We start from the raw sequence: 19167 nt of genomic DNA on the forward strand, positions 1-19167 counted from the left end.
AGCAATTATTACAGTTTCCGTTTAGAGTGAAAGTTGAATGTATTTCCTGGGGGAAATAATGGTATTTCTATTTAATATATATTATTATATATTAATATATATTTATATATATATATATATTTAATATTTATTATTTGTTAAAAGTGCTGGTTTTATCAACTCATAGTTTATTTCCAAAACTTTTGAAATATTAATAAAATTGTTTATCGAAAATGAACTTTACTTTCTCAAATGTAGCCAAGAGGCTTAAGCCTGGTTGAATGGTAGTGGGTTAGTTTAATGGAATGTGAAGCGCAATAACTATAATAGATATATATTTTTATATTACAATTATAATATAAAACAAAAAATCTACTTACCATATAAAATCAGAAACATTAAATTTGGAAATGCATTTGTTTTCGATGTTCTTTTCAGGAAATTCAGCGTTCTTCTCAGGAATTATTGAGGATGCAAGACTATTTGATTTACTGTATTTTTTTCTTTTCTAGACTTTTTTTCGGTAAAGCTAAAGTTGGCGCATCGGTACCCGGGTAGGGCTAAATCCGCTACCCAAGATTATTGAACGTATCTAAAATCAGGGTGTTGGTCGCTAATTTTGGTGTTCAATAAAATCGATAACGTAGTATAGATTAGATAACAGTGCATTCGATGGGTACCGATGGGGCCAATACTTGCAAAAACTGTTTTAATGGGAAAAGATTAGCCAATAATGTAGATTAAAGAAAGTAGGGAACAAATGTTTTTTTATGAATTGTACTCCCTACCCCTCCCTACTTACCCCTAAGTGACAAACCCTACTCATCTAAGTAAAACCCTACCCATAAGTGTACTCCCTACTCCTCCCTACCCCTAAGTGACAAAAGTGTAAGGTTTAGAACAATAAAACATTTATGATTTCTACAAAATCCGTGGTTACTCTAACCAAGAACAACTTCACGGAAAAAAATTCCTTGGGATAATTACCCCAATTAGGATGGGATTAGCAACTACTCCCTACATTAAAAGAACATACATTTCTTCTTTGTCTTGATTTAGTAGAAAAAAATGAAAAAGTTCCAATAAGAGATTTAGAAAATATCTTTTTGCGCCTTCATTTAAAGATTCAAAAAATACCCCCCCCCTCTCCTGTGTTTTTGTGAATTCGTGCAAATGTTTGAAACTAAATTAAAAATTGTAAGGATTTGAAAGCTGCTATCCCGACTTTAGAAGTCTTTGGGTCCCGAAACTAGCAAATTACTCCACCGGTTTTCAATTCTAAACAATACCGACCCGAACACCAAATTCCCGATTTTAGTGAGAACTTTTTTCTATCATCTCTTTTCTTTGGTCTCTGATGTTCAAGAAAAATTTAGTAAACAAGTAACCACCACACCCCGGCGGGGGGGGGGGGGCTATCAAAGCATATGCAGGCTTATATTTCTACTAGTGTCATAGTTCATGTTGCCAGTTCTACAAATTCACCAGTTTACCTTAAACTTTTATCTTTGTTTCAATGCTCAGAACTACGAGTCAGATTTACGTTATTGATGCGTTAATAAATTTAGATATGTTTCGAGTGATTTATTTTTGTTTTGTAAACTTGTGCAAAAGAGACCTGGAGCAAGCAAGAAGATCCGTATCGGTACTAGCCGGCATGTAGGCCTTAAAATGCTTGAAAAAGGCAGCTGGAGTTCAGGATCTTTCCACAAGTCAATCAAAAAAAATATATATATATATTTTTTTTTATTTATTTATTTACAAATGGGTTACAATAAATAAATAAACAAACTTCTCATTTAAAAAACACAATCCAGTGCATTACTGCATGCCGGACAAAACCCGAAAAAAGAAAGAAAAACACTTCAAAAAAAAAAGAAAAGAAAAAAGAAGAAAAAAAAGATAGATATATAATAATATTAACATTTATTATCTTTTATTTCCTCGGACCCTAATATAACCCAACCCAAAAACAAAATATCTTCTCTCGCCTCCCTCCCCCACCCCTCCAACAAAAAAGTGGGAACTTGAGAATCATCCACGCAAACAATCTAACACAACTCACAACATTCACAAAAAGAGAGGAAAAAAAAAAATAAAAAAAAGGAAATAAATTACTCATCCATTCAAAACCCAAAGAATCATCTCACCAACAATATTCAACCAATGATTCTCGACACACAACCACTAAAATCTTACATATTGAGAAAAACAGCTTACTCTGAGCGAATTTCGAAATTCATCCAGATCTGTCTTGTTTTTTACCTCCGTGGGAAGTTTGTTCCAGATAGCTGCGCCCAAAAAAACGGATAGAAAATTTAGACCTGTTGTTACAGGGTACGGGGTTTGTATTGAATGGGCATTTCTTGTCTCATACCTGTCTTGAGCTTCAGTAAATCTAATCGAGAAACATGCAGGTAGCAGGCTATTTAAACTTTTAAACATGAATAATGCCGTGTAAAATAAGACACTCGTCAACTTGGACACCAAGATATTGGACATAACTATGCCTCTGGAGATATCAACTTTCTAGCTGAATACCATGGATCCAAGGATAATAATTAGCACTTCCTCCATATAGAATAAATTTACTTTTACTATGATTCAAACATAATTTATTTACACGCATCCATCTTTCAATACAACTCATTCCTGCATTTAATATCAGAAATAAATCTGCTTCAGTCACATCTGCCACTGAATACTGTGTGTCATCAGCGAAGCTAGGCAATATCATCTTTGACCGTCTAGCTCCAGGTCCCACATGACTAAATATCCTTTTAAGACAGGCGTTCAAATCATTAATATAGATTAAAAAACAACAAGGGTCCAAGCACAGAACCCTGTGGTACTCCACATCCCACATTCATATAATCAGAATGAACACTCCCAACCCCAACACACTGTTTCTTTCCACTCAAAAAAGACAAAATCAAACTATGAAAATTACCACGAATACCGGCATGCTCTAATTTTGATAATAATATACTATGGTCAACAGAGTCGAATGCTTTCCTAATGTCCAGAAAAATAGACACAACTTTCAACCCCGCATCCAACGAATCGTTGACAAATGTTGTTAAAAAAGCAAGGCTTGCTCTGTTGACATCCCATGACGAAATCCGAACTGAGTAGGGTGAAAATAGTAAATTTTATTTAAAAAATCCACCATTCTTACAAATCAGTTTTTCAAACAGACGCGATATTATTGGGAACATTGATATTGGTCTGTACTTATTCATATCATTCTTTTCACCACTCTTAAACAGGGGTACCATATGAGCACTTTTCAAACAATCTGGGTAAACTCCACTCTTAAAACATGAATAAGTCCAATACAACAGATGACCTGAAATAATAGAGAAAGCTAAACAAAGAATTCTAAAACTGAAAAAACCCGACTCAGCTGCTTAATTCTTCATTGACTTCACTGTCGTCTCAAGTTCTGCAAGAGTCACTTGTCTTAAAAATATAGAGACTTCAGCTGCCTCATCGAGAAAATCATTATAAGAGCCATCACTGGGTGACTGCACAACACTATCAGATATACTCTTACCAATATCTGTAAAGTGTGCACACATTTTATTAGCAACTTGATTATCCGAGTGAGCATCTGGAATGTCAGGGATAGTCGGGGCAGCACGAGGGTTCACTAACAACTTGATGAATCTCCACGTTTTCGCAGGGTTCCCTCTACCTCTTTAAATTTATTTTCAAAATAGAGCTTTTTAGCCTGTCTTAAAAGGGTGTTAAGATTTCTATTATAACTTTTATAAATATCTTTATCTGATTGATATCCAGTTTTAGTAGACCTTTCATAGAGCTCTTGTCTTTTATCCATCGATTTAATTGGCGCTTTCGATATCTATGGTTTCTTAGCAACATCATAACGTGTACGCTTTTGTTTAAACTCTAGACTTTCATATAAAATCTTAAACAGTTTTCCATACCATTTACCAAATTTATCATTAACACAATCAGTACCATCAAGGCATTCAAATGACTCATTCCTAAGTTTAGTCCTATGCCTATATATGGCTTTCTTATCAATTATAGGCTGTTTAACTCTAGTCATACCATCTCCTTGCCGACAACAACTAATAGCTGCACGGATCACAGTAGCACAGTGATCTGAGACGTCGTTCACTAACACTTGCGACAAGTCGCAGCTAACATTCAAAAACATATTATCAATCACAGATGCAGAAGCTCCAGATATTCTAGTTGGAATATTAACAGGAGGGGAAAGGCCATAACTATACATAAGATTCAAAAAACTTCTTGCCTTCGAATTCAAATCTTGCACATTATTCAAATCAATATTGAAATCACCACTTATAAAGCAAGGCACTCGCGAATCCAGTGTTTTACCCAACATATTATCCATCAGGTCCAAAAACTCATCCACGTTTCCCGAAGGGGGCCTATAAACAACAACAAGAAATAGCTTCCGCCCAGACAATGAAACCTCTAACACCATTGACTCCAAAATCATTTCTCGATATACAGTAATATCCGGCCTTGGCTTAACATTATATCCATTTTTCACCTTAATTGCAAGGCCACCATGTTGTCTTTCCACTCGATTCCGAAGAAACAACCTATATATATTATTTATTTAACCCTTAAATGAGGATGTAGGTGTATTTTTTTATGGTTGTTATTTTGTGACATTTGAGTGAATTAGTACAATTGGAAGCCGAAAGGAGCCCGTTTAGGATTCCATGTGTTTTTTCAAGAAGAAGAAGAAGAAGAAGAAGAAGATTGAGCTTCGCCACAAATTGTGCAACAGTGATCGAAAGGCGTCTTAAGAAGCTCATAGACAAATTACTGAGAACAGATCCCGCCTTGTCTTAACTCATGTAGTGATCTCATTGCCTCTCTTTTCCTTATTATTCTTTTCTTCATTTTTTTCTCCTTATAGTTTTTCCCTTCCTTACGAGACAATTAAGAAAGACCGCGCCTGTAATTGCAAATTGCTTCAAGTTTAAGATCAATAAGAAAAATAAAACGCTGTTCTACTTAAGCATTATTAGGGATATTCACCTTATTCACGTTAATGCCCAGAAATAAAGGATCTTTATTACCCGTATTTGCCAATTAAGACAAGCCACTGCACTAATTAAGACCATTGTCCTGGCATCTTTTATTCGCCTCTTTCACTGACATTGAGTTATTTAAGCGTCAAATGTGAAGTAAACAAAAATGTATGTAAATCTGAATTTATGCTATGTTACCCGGGAGCTATTAATTTTAATTCCTGTAGCATGAAGCTTACCAATTTTGTTTCAAAACGATTTCAACATGGAACAATGACTGAAGTATTACTGTTATTTCAACTGATCAAACATTAAATAAAATAAAATCGTTATAAAAAAAAAGTCGTTAAATAAAAATAAATAAATATAGTTGTGTCATTAGGCACGTAAGATGGAGCCGATTCCATGGAGGAGTGGTTTGTGAAAACCTCAAAAATTAGAAGAACTAATGGGGAACATGAGGAAATTCGCTTTGGCACCAACTGGGGGGTGTCCAGCTACTTTAAAGCTAAAAAATTATGATTATTGATGGTTCAATCATTGCTAACGTTGAACGAAGCTACGGCGAAACATTCAAATTTCGGATTCCTTTGTAGAACTCTTTAGAGAGCAAGTGATATCCTAAAAAAGGCAAACAAATTCATTTGGAAGTTGTGGTGGTGGCAATGCAATTCGACTACACAAGCAGAAATTTCCAAATGAATTACCTTTGTTTGCTACTCTTTCCTCGGAAAATGGAGGGCTCCACAGAGAATAAAAGCAATATTGAAGGGTCCCAATAGTTTATATATAACATTTACGTTAGTTTACGGCATCTTTTAAGTTTATACAGGGTGTTGCGCCACACCCTGTTTGACGGCGATGATGCCGACGACGCTGTTCTTCTAGCCTAATATTTCTTTCTTCTTCACTCTCATTTTGACATGTTCTGATGCTCGCTGTTACATGTGTTCTAATCGTACAGTTCTTTCCCCTCCACTTTCATTTTTGACCAGTTCTTACTCTCGGTATCGCATGTCTTCTAACCGCAAGTGTCTTTGTTCTTCACTTTTGTTTTTGACGCGTTCTTATTCCCGGTGTCACATGTCTCCTAACCGCAAGTGTCTTTGTTCTGCGCTTTCGTTTTTGACATATTCTGATTCTTGCTGTCGCTTGTTTTCTAACCGCGAGTGTCTTTGCTTTTCACTTTCGTTTTTAGTACGTTCTGATCTAGTCTCACATGATGGTCCGGGTTGTTTATTTGTTGATTGTTCAGGTGGTTGGACAAAAACCTCTTTTTTCCTACGAATCATCATTTATAACAAATACACATTTGCGTTGTTTGCGTCTTCCTGTAGGTATATTTTTCATGCTTAAATTTTTCGTAAGTATATTTTTCAAAAATATAGGTGACTCGTAAAGATAAGAATCGTAAAGAAAGAGACAAGATTATTGAAACAAATTTTGAATTTTAAGACCGATTGTTTACTAAGCTTGAAACGTTTGGTTTTCTTTTTAAGTTGTTTGAATTGTTGCAATCCCTTATTAAAAACATTCTTTTATAAATATTGTAAAACAAGGTATTTACATAATGACGTTGCGTTTTCAGGTATTCATGCTATATTCAGAAAATAGTAATTGCGTTAGTTTTTTCATGTATATTATCAATGTTTTTATTTATTTTAATAAAGAAATTTAATATCGAAGTTTTTCTGAGAGGAGATCGGAGTGGGAAAAGAAGGAAGAGAAAGGGAGAAATAGGCAGCAAAGTGGAACTTTTTTTGTATATTTTTACAAAAATATGTTGGAAAGTGTAAAAGATTCATTTAATGAGTCTTTATCCGCTGATTGGAGTCGCTCTTGAATAATTGGAGGTTTGTTGTCAATATAACCATTATTGTAGTCATAATTTCGCCATAGCAAAGACATGGTAAGCGTTCTCAACTGAGCTTGATTACCATAATACTTATTTAATGTTTGGTACGAATACTTTATGGGGAATTTTGATTCTATAGAACAATAATGTTACTCTTCTACAAATGTGAATGGGACTTGATCTGATTGGATTCATTTGTTTCAAACTTGAATTTGTATTCCAAGTTAAATATTGTCCTTATGAATGTTTAGTTTTTTTCTGATATTCCTAAAGCTGTTCAATCCATAGATAAAACCCGACATTTCATGCATTCAATTTTTTCTTTTTTTCTGTTTCTAATTTCGTCTTTTTTTAGAGGCCTTCGAATTTATCACAAATACTGTTGAACACTGTAAAAAAAGTGGCTTTGTAGAGACAATCCTGAGAAGACGAAGATATTTTCCGAACATTAAGTCTCAAGTTGTCAGTCAACGAAGTAAATATGCTATTTTCATTTAAAGAAACGATAAGTAGCTATCTTTAAATCATTTTTAGGAGGACTTTCTGACACATATTAAAGATTTGTTTGCTTACAATGTAGAATTTGAAAGTATTTCTGTCCTTTAAAATATTTTTATTGTCGTGTTTGCTATTCCTTCGAAGGGTTTAACCCAAAATTTGATTCCGGTCAGGAGAATATGCGGAAGCGTCTCCATAACAATTCAAGCACGAAGATGAAGAAAAAAGGTGTTAAGATTCTTCGGTTGAATCGCGGACACCAATTTACAAAAATCCTGGACAACATCCTGGAAAACTTGTTGAGAGGTCCTAAAAATATTAATAAGAATTTAAATAGTATATATTTATTTTGAAGATTTTGGTGCTTTTTCAGCTTACTTTTTCAGTTCCAAGATTCTACACCGTCCGGTATCAAAACCCTTACTCTACATGGGAAAGAGCAGTTTCGAACAACTATGACTTAGTTACAAAACTAGGTGGAAAATTATGACTTAGTTACAAAACTAGGTGGAAAATGTAGCAAATGGGTTGTTGTTCTGATCAAGGATATGATACAAATGAGATGTCTAGATATGTTCTATATGATGTGTCTAATAACATTCATATGGTGTGTCTAACAACCATATGTCGAGCAGGGTCTTTTCATACGGTCATCAACAACACGATAAACAGAATTGAAATATCTAAGCTAATCTAGGTTTATAAATAAGAATGCTTTTACCTGTCCCCTTCGACCCCACACAAACCCTCTAGATACCATGAATGGCATTCATGTTTCGTTGAAACTGTTATGTATGTTGAACGCTGTGGTTTTGTTTGCCACAACAACAAAAAAAGACTAAAAATCACCACGATCCCCACGATAAAGTAAAGTGATTGTTGGTACTGTTCTATTAGCTGGATGCCACGCGAGAAGTGAAGTTTGGTTAATGCTAATGAAATAAAACAAAATAGGAAAAAATATAATAGTTTAGACCTTTCCCCCCTAAACCCCCAAAAATAAAGTTTAAAATATTGTAAACGCAGTGATAAATCACTGTTTGCAATCGTCCACATAGGAAATCTCCGTTGAAAAAACCTGTTTGACTAGTTTCTTTAGCATCTTCGCTGTAACCCTGCTTAACTCCTGATTTAATACACAACCAGCTGCTAACCTCATTTCCTACCTTAACCGCAAGCAGTGTTATTCTCGTACATTTGTCAGTGTTATTTGTCTGGTATACCATACAAGGATAAGACCTTTGCTAAATCTCTTCTATCAACAGAATCGATCGCTTGCTCATAATCTATAAAACTAAGGACCAAAGGTCTTTGAAAACTCAGGCACTTCTCAATTATTAACCCAAGAGTGAAAATTTGGTCGACACATCCTCTACCTTTTCTAAAACCGCGCTGCTCTTCTCTGAAAACTTTGTCTGCAGCATCTCTCAGTCTAAAATGTATCATATTACTAAGTAATTTGCTACCTACAGAGACCAGACTAATGACTCGATAATTAACACGCTCGCTTTCATCACCTTTCTTATAAAGTGGCTTAATTAATGTTTTCCTAAAATCATTTGGTACTTCCCCTTTTTAAAAAATTATATTCATTATCTTCAATAACTTGTTTCTAACCTCAGATCCACCCTATTTAAGAAACTCATTTACTACCCTATCAGCATCTGGAGCCTTATTATTTTTTAATCCTTTTAGTACTCTCGTTAAATATTACACACAAGGCAAATTTTCCCGTGCATCCAAAGTACCACACACTTTTCGTTTAACTGTATATGATGTCCATTACCTGTGTCTCGGTTTTTTGAACTCTAAAGATGTTTCACACATCTCTCTTAAATTCTTAACTTCTCGATAACGGTAGTCTGTCTTTAACTGGGCCAAGTTCAGATTGACTACTCCCTCTCAATTTATTGACATGCCAGTACAATATTTTACTATTATGCCGTCTAGCTGCATCTTCCAGATCCTGGGCAATTTTGTCCATGGCCTCCACTTCACACCTCCTTAGTTCATATCTTAATACTTTCTCCACTTTCTTTACATTACTTTTGTTTTCATGTTATCTATCACTCAGATAATTCTTGTACAAGTCCTTTTTCTTTTCTATTAAACATTAAGCTTTTTCACTAACATTCTTAGCTGCAGTTCTAGCTTTCTTCCCTACGACACCTTCAGCAACTTCACAAATTATTTTTCTAAAATTATTCCAACCATCTTCCACATTATCAAATTTTAAACTCTTAAGATTAGTATTCATCTGTTCCTGGAAAGTTTTTCTCAAATTCTCATTCTGGAGTCTACCAACATCATAGCCTCCCGGGAGGTAGTTACCCTTCCGAAATTTGAGCTTTAAATTAACCCTTGGCACTACCAGATGGCGATCTTTACTTTTAACATCAATAACAGCACTCCTATATACCCTAGTATCCTGTATTGATCCTGCCAGTCTTTGGTTAACTATAACATAATCAATAAGGTTTGCTGTCTTACCATCACGTGAATACCATGTTAACTTATGAGCCATTTAATGACCAAACACCGTGTTGTTTATAACTAGATTGTTATACCTACAAAATTGCAAAAGTCTGTATCCATTACTGTTTTCTTTTCCTACACCAAATTTACCTAGGCTAGGATACTATATATCCCTATTTCTACTGACCTGGGCGTGAAAATCTCCTAGTAAAGACATCATGTTTCTGCCTGGGACCCTGTCTATTTGCTCCTGTAACTGTAAATAAAATTCATCTGAGTCACTAGTATCTCCGTCAATCGGTACTACAGGGGTATATACTACTATAACTGATATCCTGAATTTTTTAGTCACAAAATGAGCAATTAGTATTCTATTATTAATACCTTCCCAGCCTGAACAAGACTTAGCAGCTTCCTTACTTATCATGAGCCCTACTCCCTGTCTATGTACCCCATCTTTCCTGCCGGAGTAAAAAGATTCTCTGTCACCTAATTTCAGGCTTCCTACCCCTGGGATATGATTTTCTGAAACCACAAAATGCCAAAATACCAACACACCAAAATAGTACCAACTAAATATTTAATTAAAATATAGCTACTGTGTAGTTTCTCACCAATCTGAAACTAATTATCTGGTATAAAGACCGTGGAAATCGGTTATTGTCTTCTGTTCGCGATACAAATTATCGAGTGTTTAGGCCTACTAGCTAACAAGAAAGTACCATATATTTTTTTTGTAAATAGTTCATTTGTACTGATATTCACACTGTATAACTGCTAAAAATTCATCATTAAATAGAATAATTAAGGACATGACTAATTTAGATTCATCGGCCAAAATAAAGAGGCGTGTCTGGTATACATTTTAATGTTTTGACGTTTTTAATCTTAATAAATCTAAAATTGTTAAGACTATTTATAATAAATATCAGTCAATTTATATTAAACAGACAATAAACATTCATTTGTATTTTTTCAGCCAAGTGCGAATTATATTCTGGTCGCTTCATTGGACACAACATGGCTTTATATTCTTTCGATAACCCTTTTCCAAAAGACCCGACTGCTTTCCATAAATTTCATAATTTAGTTAGTAAAGTATTATATTTTCATCATATTTTGGTATATTTCACCTAACTTCACTTCTAAAGTGGGTTCTCTATAAGGGACCCCACTCAAGGGTACAGGCATAAGTACCCCGTGCCATTAAGGATAACACGGCCCCCCGCTGTCCGTGGGGAGAGGGCTGTGAGTTAAGAAATTTGCCCATTGTTTACATACACTATTTGTTATTTGGAAGTATACAGATATTTTTTGTCGGGGGGGGGGGGGATTTTGTGCTTGGGATGGGTGTCCATGGGGAGAGAAATTTCCAGGGGATGAACTTTTCAGGGGAAATTTTACACTGGGGGAATTCCAATACGAAATTCTTTTTAATTGCCTTACTTTCTTTTTGCCAACTTAATTTTGCATGTGGATATGTTACGGGAAATTATCCGGGGTATTTTCAGCGTGTTTCGATTTCTGGGAAAAGATTTTCACGGAAGGGGGGGGGGGCTTTCCGGAGTGATCGAGAAAACGATTAAAAATTAATGTTTTTTCTCAAATGAAAGTATGCTAAGGTGGATTTTTCTGGCTGAACCGTCCAATAGAAAGTAAGGAGAAACATTAAAACTCAAAGTAAACAGAGATTGTTCCGTATATGAAGGGGTTTCCCGCCTTCTCAATACCTTGCTCTTTACGCAAAAGTTTGACTGTTGTCCCAATTTCTCGGGAACGGTTACTGAGACACAAGGGCTGTTTAATTAGAATAGGAAGCTTTTTTAAATCCGCTAAAGACTTTAGCGTAAAGAGTAAGGTATTGAGGAGGGGGCAACCCCTTCATATATAGAATGATTTCTGTTCGTTTTGAATTTTAATGTTGCTCCTTACTTTCCGTTATTCATCTATTTTTAATTCAGTTTCTTAGAGCGAAAATCCAAGGCAAACTAAGAAAAAAAAACAGACTTCCAAATTTAATTCCCAACAAAATTTTCAAAAATAAAATTTCCGGGAAGCGTTATTACGGGAAATAGTGGATGGATACCACGTCATTTGACATTCTTTGAGCCATTTCTAGGCAAGTTGAGGGGTAAATAAAACTGTATGCATTGCTTCAAAGAAAATGTATTCGGCATTAGTTTTTACATACTCTACGCATTAAAAAAAATACTTAAAATTCATGGACTTATACTTATATATGTTTTTACTGTGTATTGTGTCGATTTTTCTTGCGGTCCTTATCATTGAACTTTTTCTATTTAGGTTAAAACCCTGGTAAGGTTTACTTCAAAATTACTGAAAAAATTCTTTTTAATTTAGTTGTTTATGTCTCCATATTATCCGGCTACTTCAACCCCCCCCTCCCTTATATTTTTCAAACATATTCTACATTTTAGAAAGAGTTTCCTAGCCGAACCAAAAAAGAGAAATAAAGGCTTAATAAAACTTAACGTGTTATCTTTGATAATAAAAACAGCGTCAATTTAAAGAGGAACCATAATTATTTCTATTAAGTTCAGATGCAGCTGAAGTCTTGCGACCTCGACCTAGGATTTTTCATTGTTTAGTTCGGCAAAGGAGGTATCCATGTAGAAAAAATCAGCCATGAGAAAATTTTCTGGCAACAGAAAATGCTTCTGAAGCTCCATAGATTTTATATGGAACCTTTGTTACCTGAAACTGTGGACGGAAGAGTGCCAAGTAATATGGTAATCTGTGAGCCATTCCTGGGCGAGTTGACGGATACATAAAATCCTCACATACTCAAGTTAGGCTAGCTAGCTTATTTTTTAGCTGAATTAATTTGTATTTATGCATGCAATTACTATACTTTGGGCCTAAATATACATTTCTTTGCGGTCTTTGTCATTAAAATTTGTCTATTCAGGTTAAGATAAGACCCTGATAGGGCGCGGTTTCAAATTTGACTTTAAACGAAAATCTCCAAGTTGTTTGTGTATTTATACTGTCGGGATAATTGCCGGACCCGCAACCCGAAGAGACCACTTTTGTGAACTCGACTTTTAATGATTTTTTTAGTTGTTTTTATATTTACAGTTTCTGGCTAATGGTATATTTACCATAATTACCAACCATATTGAAGATCGGAAGTGCTCTTTATCCTCCTCCCCCAAGAAATAGAAATGTAATTAAAAAGATAATTTTACATTTGTTTTTGTTAGAAACTATTCATGGCTGCTCTACCTTATAGAAATGGTAATAGTGTTATTTCATCTGTTTTATTTTTGTTTTTAAACCCTTAGTTGCTCTGTTTCGTTTCTTATATCTTTTTTCTTCCCTTTCTCCTCACACTCTTTTTCCTTATCCTTTACCAACAGGGTAAGCGGCCCTAGTCATTATCCAAGTACTTTCTCGTGCTGGCTTGTTAAATTCTAGGTGTATTCGATTGAATTTCAATAAAAAAAACTAAGCACTTGTAATTTTTTTAGTTAATGTGATGCGGATATTGTAATACAAGGGATAATATACATCTACTTACGTTATAAAGTGCTTGGTGTCATCAATTTATCCTGCTGAATGAACTTGATTTTTTTTTATTCTCCTGAAAATCTTTTTTTTTTTGAAAGTCCTAAACATTAGTCTACACGGTTCTGAGCCTTATAAGGAGTGGTGAAAATCAGTTGCTATTGCCAAATTTTCCCAATATTGGGCCCTCTGGGGTAGTTTTTGTAAGAATGGACTCCCTCTATTACCTCCTCCAGCCCCCCTCCGTTTGCACGTATGGCTTCAATACAATTGAAATATTGAAACCTGTATTTGAAACTTTTTTATGTTTTGACAGTGATACTGTGTTACACTACTATTCTGCTAGTTGTGTTACACTTATTAAATCCTTCTTTTCATTTTACTAACATTTTTGTTCAATTAAGGTCAAGCAGAAAGACAAGCGGTTAACACCAAGATACAAGGGACGGCAGCAGACCTAGTAAAAGTGGCTATGGTTCGGGTTGAAGAATTGTTGAGATCACTTCCAGACCACGATCTCATGAAACAGGCTCGCCTCGTTCTTGATCTCCATGACGAACTTATCTATGAAGTTAGTTTTTTTTCCTTTTCTTGACTAGTAAAACTAAAGTTGATCCTACGGCTCCCAGATCGAGCCTTTTAAAATCAAAACTGGGGGTAGCAACACTATTAAGTAGGTCGAGCAGTGACATAGCTAGTGGTTGGGGTAGGGACCATGGGTCTGAATTTGCATTCCCTCCTTCAGTTTAATGTTAAAGTAAAAATATGTGTTTTGTTTGGACCATGGGCGTACGGAAGGGAACCTCAAATTTATACTAGACATGGTTGAAAAAGCAGTTGAAAAAAGGTAAATGGTTAAAAAAGCAGTTGATAAAAGATAAATGGTTGAAAAAGCGAGAAATAAACAGCTAGAATGACATAACAAAAGTCAAACAAGAAGCAATTATCCATAATGTCTTGGAAAGGTTTAGCTCTAATCCAAGAAGATTGATTAATGCTGAAGCTTATTGATGATTTTGATTTTTGGTGATTACTTATTAATAAAGATTTCATAGGTATGATAGAACTTGCTGCCAATGTAAGGTTTTGTGAACTGCCAATGTAACTTCAGTCCCACGCCCTTAATCACAGAATCGGCTGCCCCCTCCCCCTAGCAGAAAGTCGATTTACCGTGCCAAGGCAAGGTCAAGTGTTGCAGCAATGCTTTTTTGTCCCTGCTAACAAAATTGTTGTAGGAACAGTCAGATATTTCAAAATATAATTTTGGCTTTGTAGCCAATTAAACCTTATCTGTTTTAATCGTTGTCATCGCTACGGATAAATCCCTGACTTGACAATGTCATATTGCTGCTGTTACTCTCTGCCAGAATAATTATGAAACCGTTCATTGTAACAGATTCTTATGTACATTGGCTGCGTAACTGTACGGGGATAACATTTTCTTACCCTCAAATGTATCAAAAATAAATGAATTGTTTACATACTATATGTATTAGCCTGAAAAACAAAGAAATATTACATTGTTATTCTTCCTTCTTCCCCCCCCCCCCTTCACAGAATGTTTGGAATAAAATAAGGGCGTTTGGACCTCTCTCGTGAGTGGCATTGGCTTTCTTGGACCCTCTCTGTTAACTTGTTGGCTTGTTGTGGTAAAAGTGAGGAGGCAAATAACAACCAGCGTTGAGCTTCTTTTCTTATGTTTTTTGAAGGTTCTAAGTAAAAGGATTTATATAGGAGCAGCTTTACGCAGCTTTAAAAATTTCTGTGATGTGGTGTGACACCTCATAAGTTGAGATATATAAACAAGATTAAAAAAAAGGAATAAGAAGAACTGGGAAAAATATATATGACCAGGAGACAAGTAGATATTAAAACAATAAGAAAAAAAAACAATGCGAATTCGAAGGGAATAAAAGAACTAAAAGAAAAAACCCACAAATGAAAAGGAAAATGAAAATCAAGGCAAAAAATCACAAATATAATAAATTAGTGTTGGTCAATCCAGAAAGTATCCTAAATAAAACAAAATATATGCTCTTTTTGTGAATTCCATTGGCCTTAAACCCATTTTCTTAGTCATTCTTATTGTAATAAGAATATTTGGGGGAGAATTTTAGGGAAAAAATAATTATTTTTCTTAGGAATTTTGTCAAGGCTGGTCAATTAAGCTTCGGATCTTTCATTTGAAATACCTAATACCCGTCAAAAAGACCACTCGTAACTAGCCATTCCAGTTTGTAAAATTACAAGACAGCTATTACATCTTTGCTACTTGTTAAAGCAGGGCTAGTACATATTAATACCCTATGCTGCACTTGACAGTGTTTTCCTTATCTATAAAATTTGTACCCAGAAACAATAATAGGTATACCAGCTAGTAAACAGGGAGCCTTTACAGGGCCAGTTGCCTTTGGGGGGATTAATATAGGGCATTATTGTATCTTTTTTTCATTATGAATAAACCTTATCTTACCCGAAAAGGTACAAGCCCCTCAACGACAAAGATGACCGAGGTTTAAAAGCTCAGTGTTATTTTTAAGCCTCTAAATTTTCTCGAATTTGTAATCCGATTTCTGTCTTTCAATGTGTACATTATAACTAAGGTTGTCATCCCTGTGAAACCTTTTAAATAGTATATCTTAAAGATTTCAGTGTAATCTTGTCAAGCCTCGTTGGTTGTGATGAGCTATCTGTAGCTTTTCCGTAGCATACGGTTGTAGCTTTTCCGTAGTATACGCAGAAAATGCTGAAACTAAAAGAAAGGTACAACAGTCAGTAGAAATATGTACCCCCTCATCCCTGCAGATGATGATCGCCTAACCACCAACTTTAAATAAAAACTCCCTTACTTGTATCTGAAGTCTATTTTCACTCCTTTCATCAAAAATAAAGTAAGCTAATTTGTAGAATTTCCTAACTCCTTAACCAAATAGATCACCGTGGTCTAGCAACCAATTTTTACTTACACGTCCCTCTCCGTAGCTGATATAAGACCAAATTGCCGTAGCTTCTTTCGTAGCAAATAAAAGGTATACTCACTGAGAGGAGATGCCAACTCCTCATCACCGAAGATGACCATGATAAGAGAGGAGATTGAAAAGTGGTATATGTTGACTTTGTAGCCACTTGAACCTCATTCTTTTAATTATTGGCAATATTACGGATTAAAGCATAAAATGTCATTTAATGAATGAATGAATGAATGAATGAGTGAATATTTATTTCCCATCATATAATTAAACAACAAAACGCGATGGAGTATTATGAAAATAAAAGAAAGAAAAGAAAGAAAAACAACGAACTATGAACACATAACATAAACATCAAAACAAAATCAAAATAGTATCATTTTCCAGGGGTGTGAAGATGGCCGGTTCGATAAACATTCGAACTGAGAGTCCCCTGCAAAAAGGGGCTCCGTAACACCGAAACGTCGAAACACATAACCGTTTCTAAACCATATAGGGACCTGTAGAAGGTACTTCGCAAACTTAAAGTAAGATTTGCGCAGAGATTGCTTATCAACATCGGTCAAAACGTCCCAAAAATGCGTTAGATACAGTATATGCGGAAGGGCGATACTATTATACAACTTGGCCAGGAGCTTACATTTAAAGCTAACTTGCAAATGAACAACACTAGCATATGCTGCATGTATTTTTCTCTCAGCATGCTTAATAAGGAGCTTTCTTGTATTCCTAACGGAAGATCCAATCGGTAAACCAAGGTAAACTAGCTCTGATTTAGGGGCAATATCTGAAAAACCTAGTCGTATGCTTTCTGGAACTAAAGAATCAGGAGAATTAAAAAATAGCACTTACGACTTAGCAGCATTAATAGATAGACCTGTGTTATCATAGCAAGTTGCAAGCTCATCAAAATTACATTGTAAACTGGTAATGGAACGGCACAGGTTCAGGAGGTCGTCGGCATAACAGAGTACAGATGTATCAACACCTTTAGATACGCAGCTAGTAGGAAGATCAACCTGGGCAGGGAGAGCGGCATTATTATAAATGGTCGAGCAGGTTATTGCTCCTTGTTTTATACCAACGTAAACTGGGAGGTCTTCTTCAGCGAACGAGTCACTGAGTTTCAACCGGACTTTCAGATGGTGATGCATGTAGTAAAGAGGCATTATAACGTCCAGGCTAACACCGCGGTTCTATAATTCAAGCATTGCGTGAGAGCGGAGAAGTGACCCGAAGGTATTGGTCTCATCATATGCACCTAAAATGAACGTCCTCCCCGATGTCTCCGCATGTTGAAGAATGGAACATAAACTTCGTAAAGCATGGAAACATCATAGCCCCGACTGAAACCCAAACTGAAATGGGGGCATAGTACAAAGCTCATTTACCCGATCTACGATCAGAAACGCTAAAATCTTCGCAAAAACACTAGAAACCGTGATGGGCCTATATAACGAGCAAGAAGAATTTAATTTTCCCTTTTTTAGGATAGGTATGTTACGACACCAGGGCACATACAATCAGAAACAATACCAATATTAAAAATAATCTGAAAAAGTAAGGATAAATGACTATATAACATATCACTCCCGGCCGTAAGGTACTGTGTGCATATACTGTCCGCTCCTTCAGAAAACTTTTTTTTCATAAGTTGATGCACTATCGCCGTAATACCAGGCGGTGTAACCACTACCCCATTAGGTCTCGCTTTGGAAACCAGAAGCTCGGACAACTGTGCATCAAAAACACTTTCTACTCTACTATTCGGCTTTTTAAACTGTTTTTCAAAATGGTAATTACTGCTATGTATCTATCCCTAACTTATTCAGAACTGTTACTCTATAATAATATTTATAATATTTGCGAACCACAGCGTTGTGATGAATTTTATTTGTAATTGCTGCGTAACTGAATGGAGACAGATTCTTTCGTCCTCAAATGTATCAGGAAAAAAAAAATTTAGACAAGTTAGTTGTGTTAGGCTAAAATGCATAGGAGTTACACCAACCAGCAAAAGATACCAACCCTTCATCGCAAAGATGACCAAGGTATAACAGTCATTTTTTACTTACCCTCCCTTTTAGCCCTTCCCTTGTCTTAAGATTTGAATCAGAGTAATTTTCTTGTAATGTGTAGGCTTCCACAATACTGAAGCCTTTAATTCAGCGGAAAACTATGCTTTTACAATCTATTCTCACTTGCGCCTCCTTTTCCGTAGAGGGCATTAAGCCGATTTTTTTCTCTCATCGAAAGCCAAATAATAAGTACACCAACCCCTCATCGCAAAGATGACTAGGACATAACAACCAAGTACTACTTGAATATCCCTCCCTTGTTTTATAATTTGTGCCTAATTATTTTTTTCTAATTTTACGGCAACACTAAAGTTGTCAATCCCTTGACAATTTTTGAAGAGATATCGACTGAAAGAGTTGTTTTTTGCAATAAAGCAAATCTCGTATAATTTGATCTGCTCATCAAGGACAATTGATCAGCATCAAAAGAAAAGGTACACATGGCTTGTTTCAAAAGTAAATTCCAACACGCATTGGATTAACGACACTTCTTGACTACTATGGTATGAGGACCATCCCTACGAAGGTCCTGTTGTATGTTGCCACATCTTGGTTTTAGTCTCTGGGTCGTCTATTACCCAGCTGAGATAAGACCCAATGCTTCACCAGAGGGGTTACAAAAGTAGATACTCTTGTTGCGGGCCAAGTTTCTAATGTCATTACTTAGAAAGGAGTAAACGGAAAGCCTTAATCTATTGGCGATTGAGCCAGGTCGATTTTAGTCTGAACACAATTCGAAACTGGTG

The 19167-nt window shown here is 35.5% G+C and overlaps 1 protein-coding gene across 3 annotated transcripts in view; it reads left to right on the forward strand.

The window, feature by feature from the left end:
• PolQ (DNA polymerase theta) overlaps window positions 1-19167 on the forward strand; it is a 214211-nt gene that overhangs the window by 193924 nt on the left and 1120 nt on the right. For all 3 annotated transcript variants that reach the window (XM_089093273.1, XM_089093272.1, XM_089093274.1), the window contains exons 25-26: window positions 7229-7348; window positions 13779-13945. In XM_089093273.1, the coding sequence (XP_088949399.1) occupies window positions 7229-7348; window positions 13779-13945 (287 nt within the window). The remainder of the gene's footprint in view (window positions 1-7228; window positions 7349-13778; window positions 13946-19167) is intronic.

Source organism: Artemia sp. Qi Xiang Cuo, chromosome 8 (assembly GCF_049724085.1).
Source record: "Artemia sp. Qi Xiang Cuo chromosome 8, ASM4972408v1, whole genome shotgun sequence".
NCBI classification, from domain to species: Eukaryota; Metazoa; Arthropoda; class Branchiopoda; order Anostraca; family Artemiidae; genus Artemia; species Artemia sp. Qi Xiang Cuo.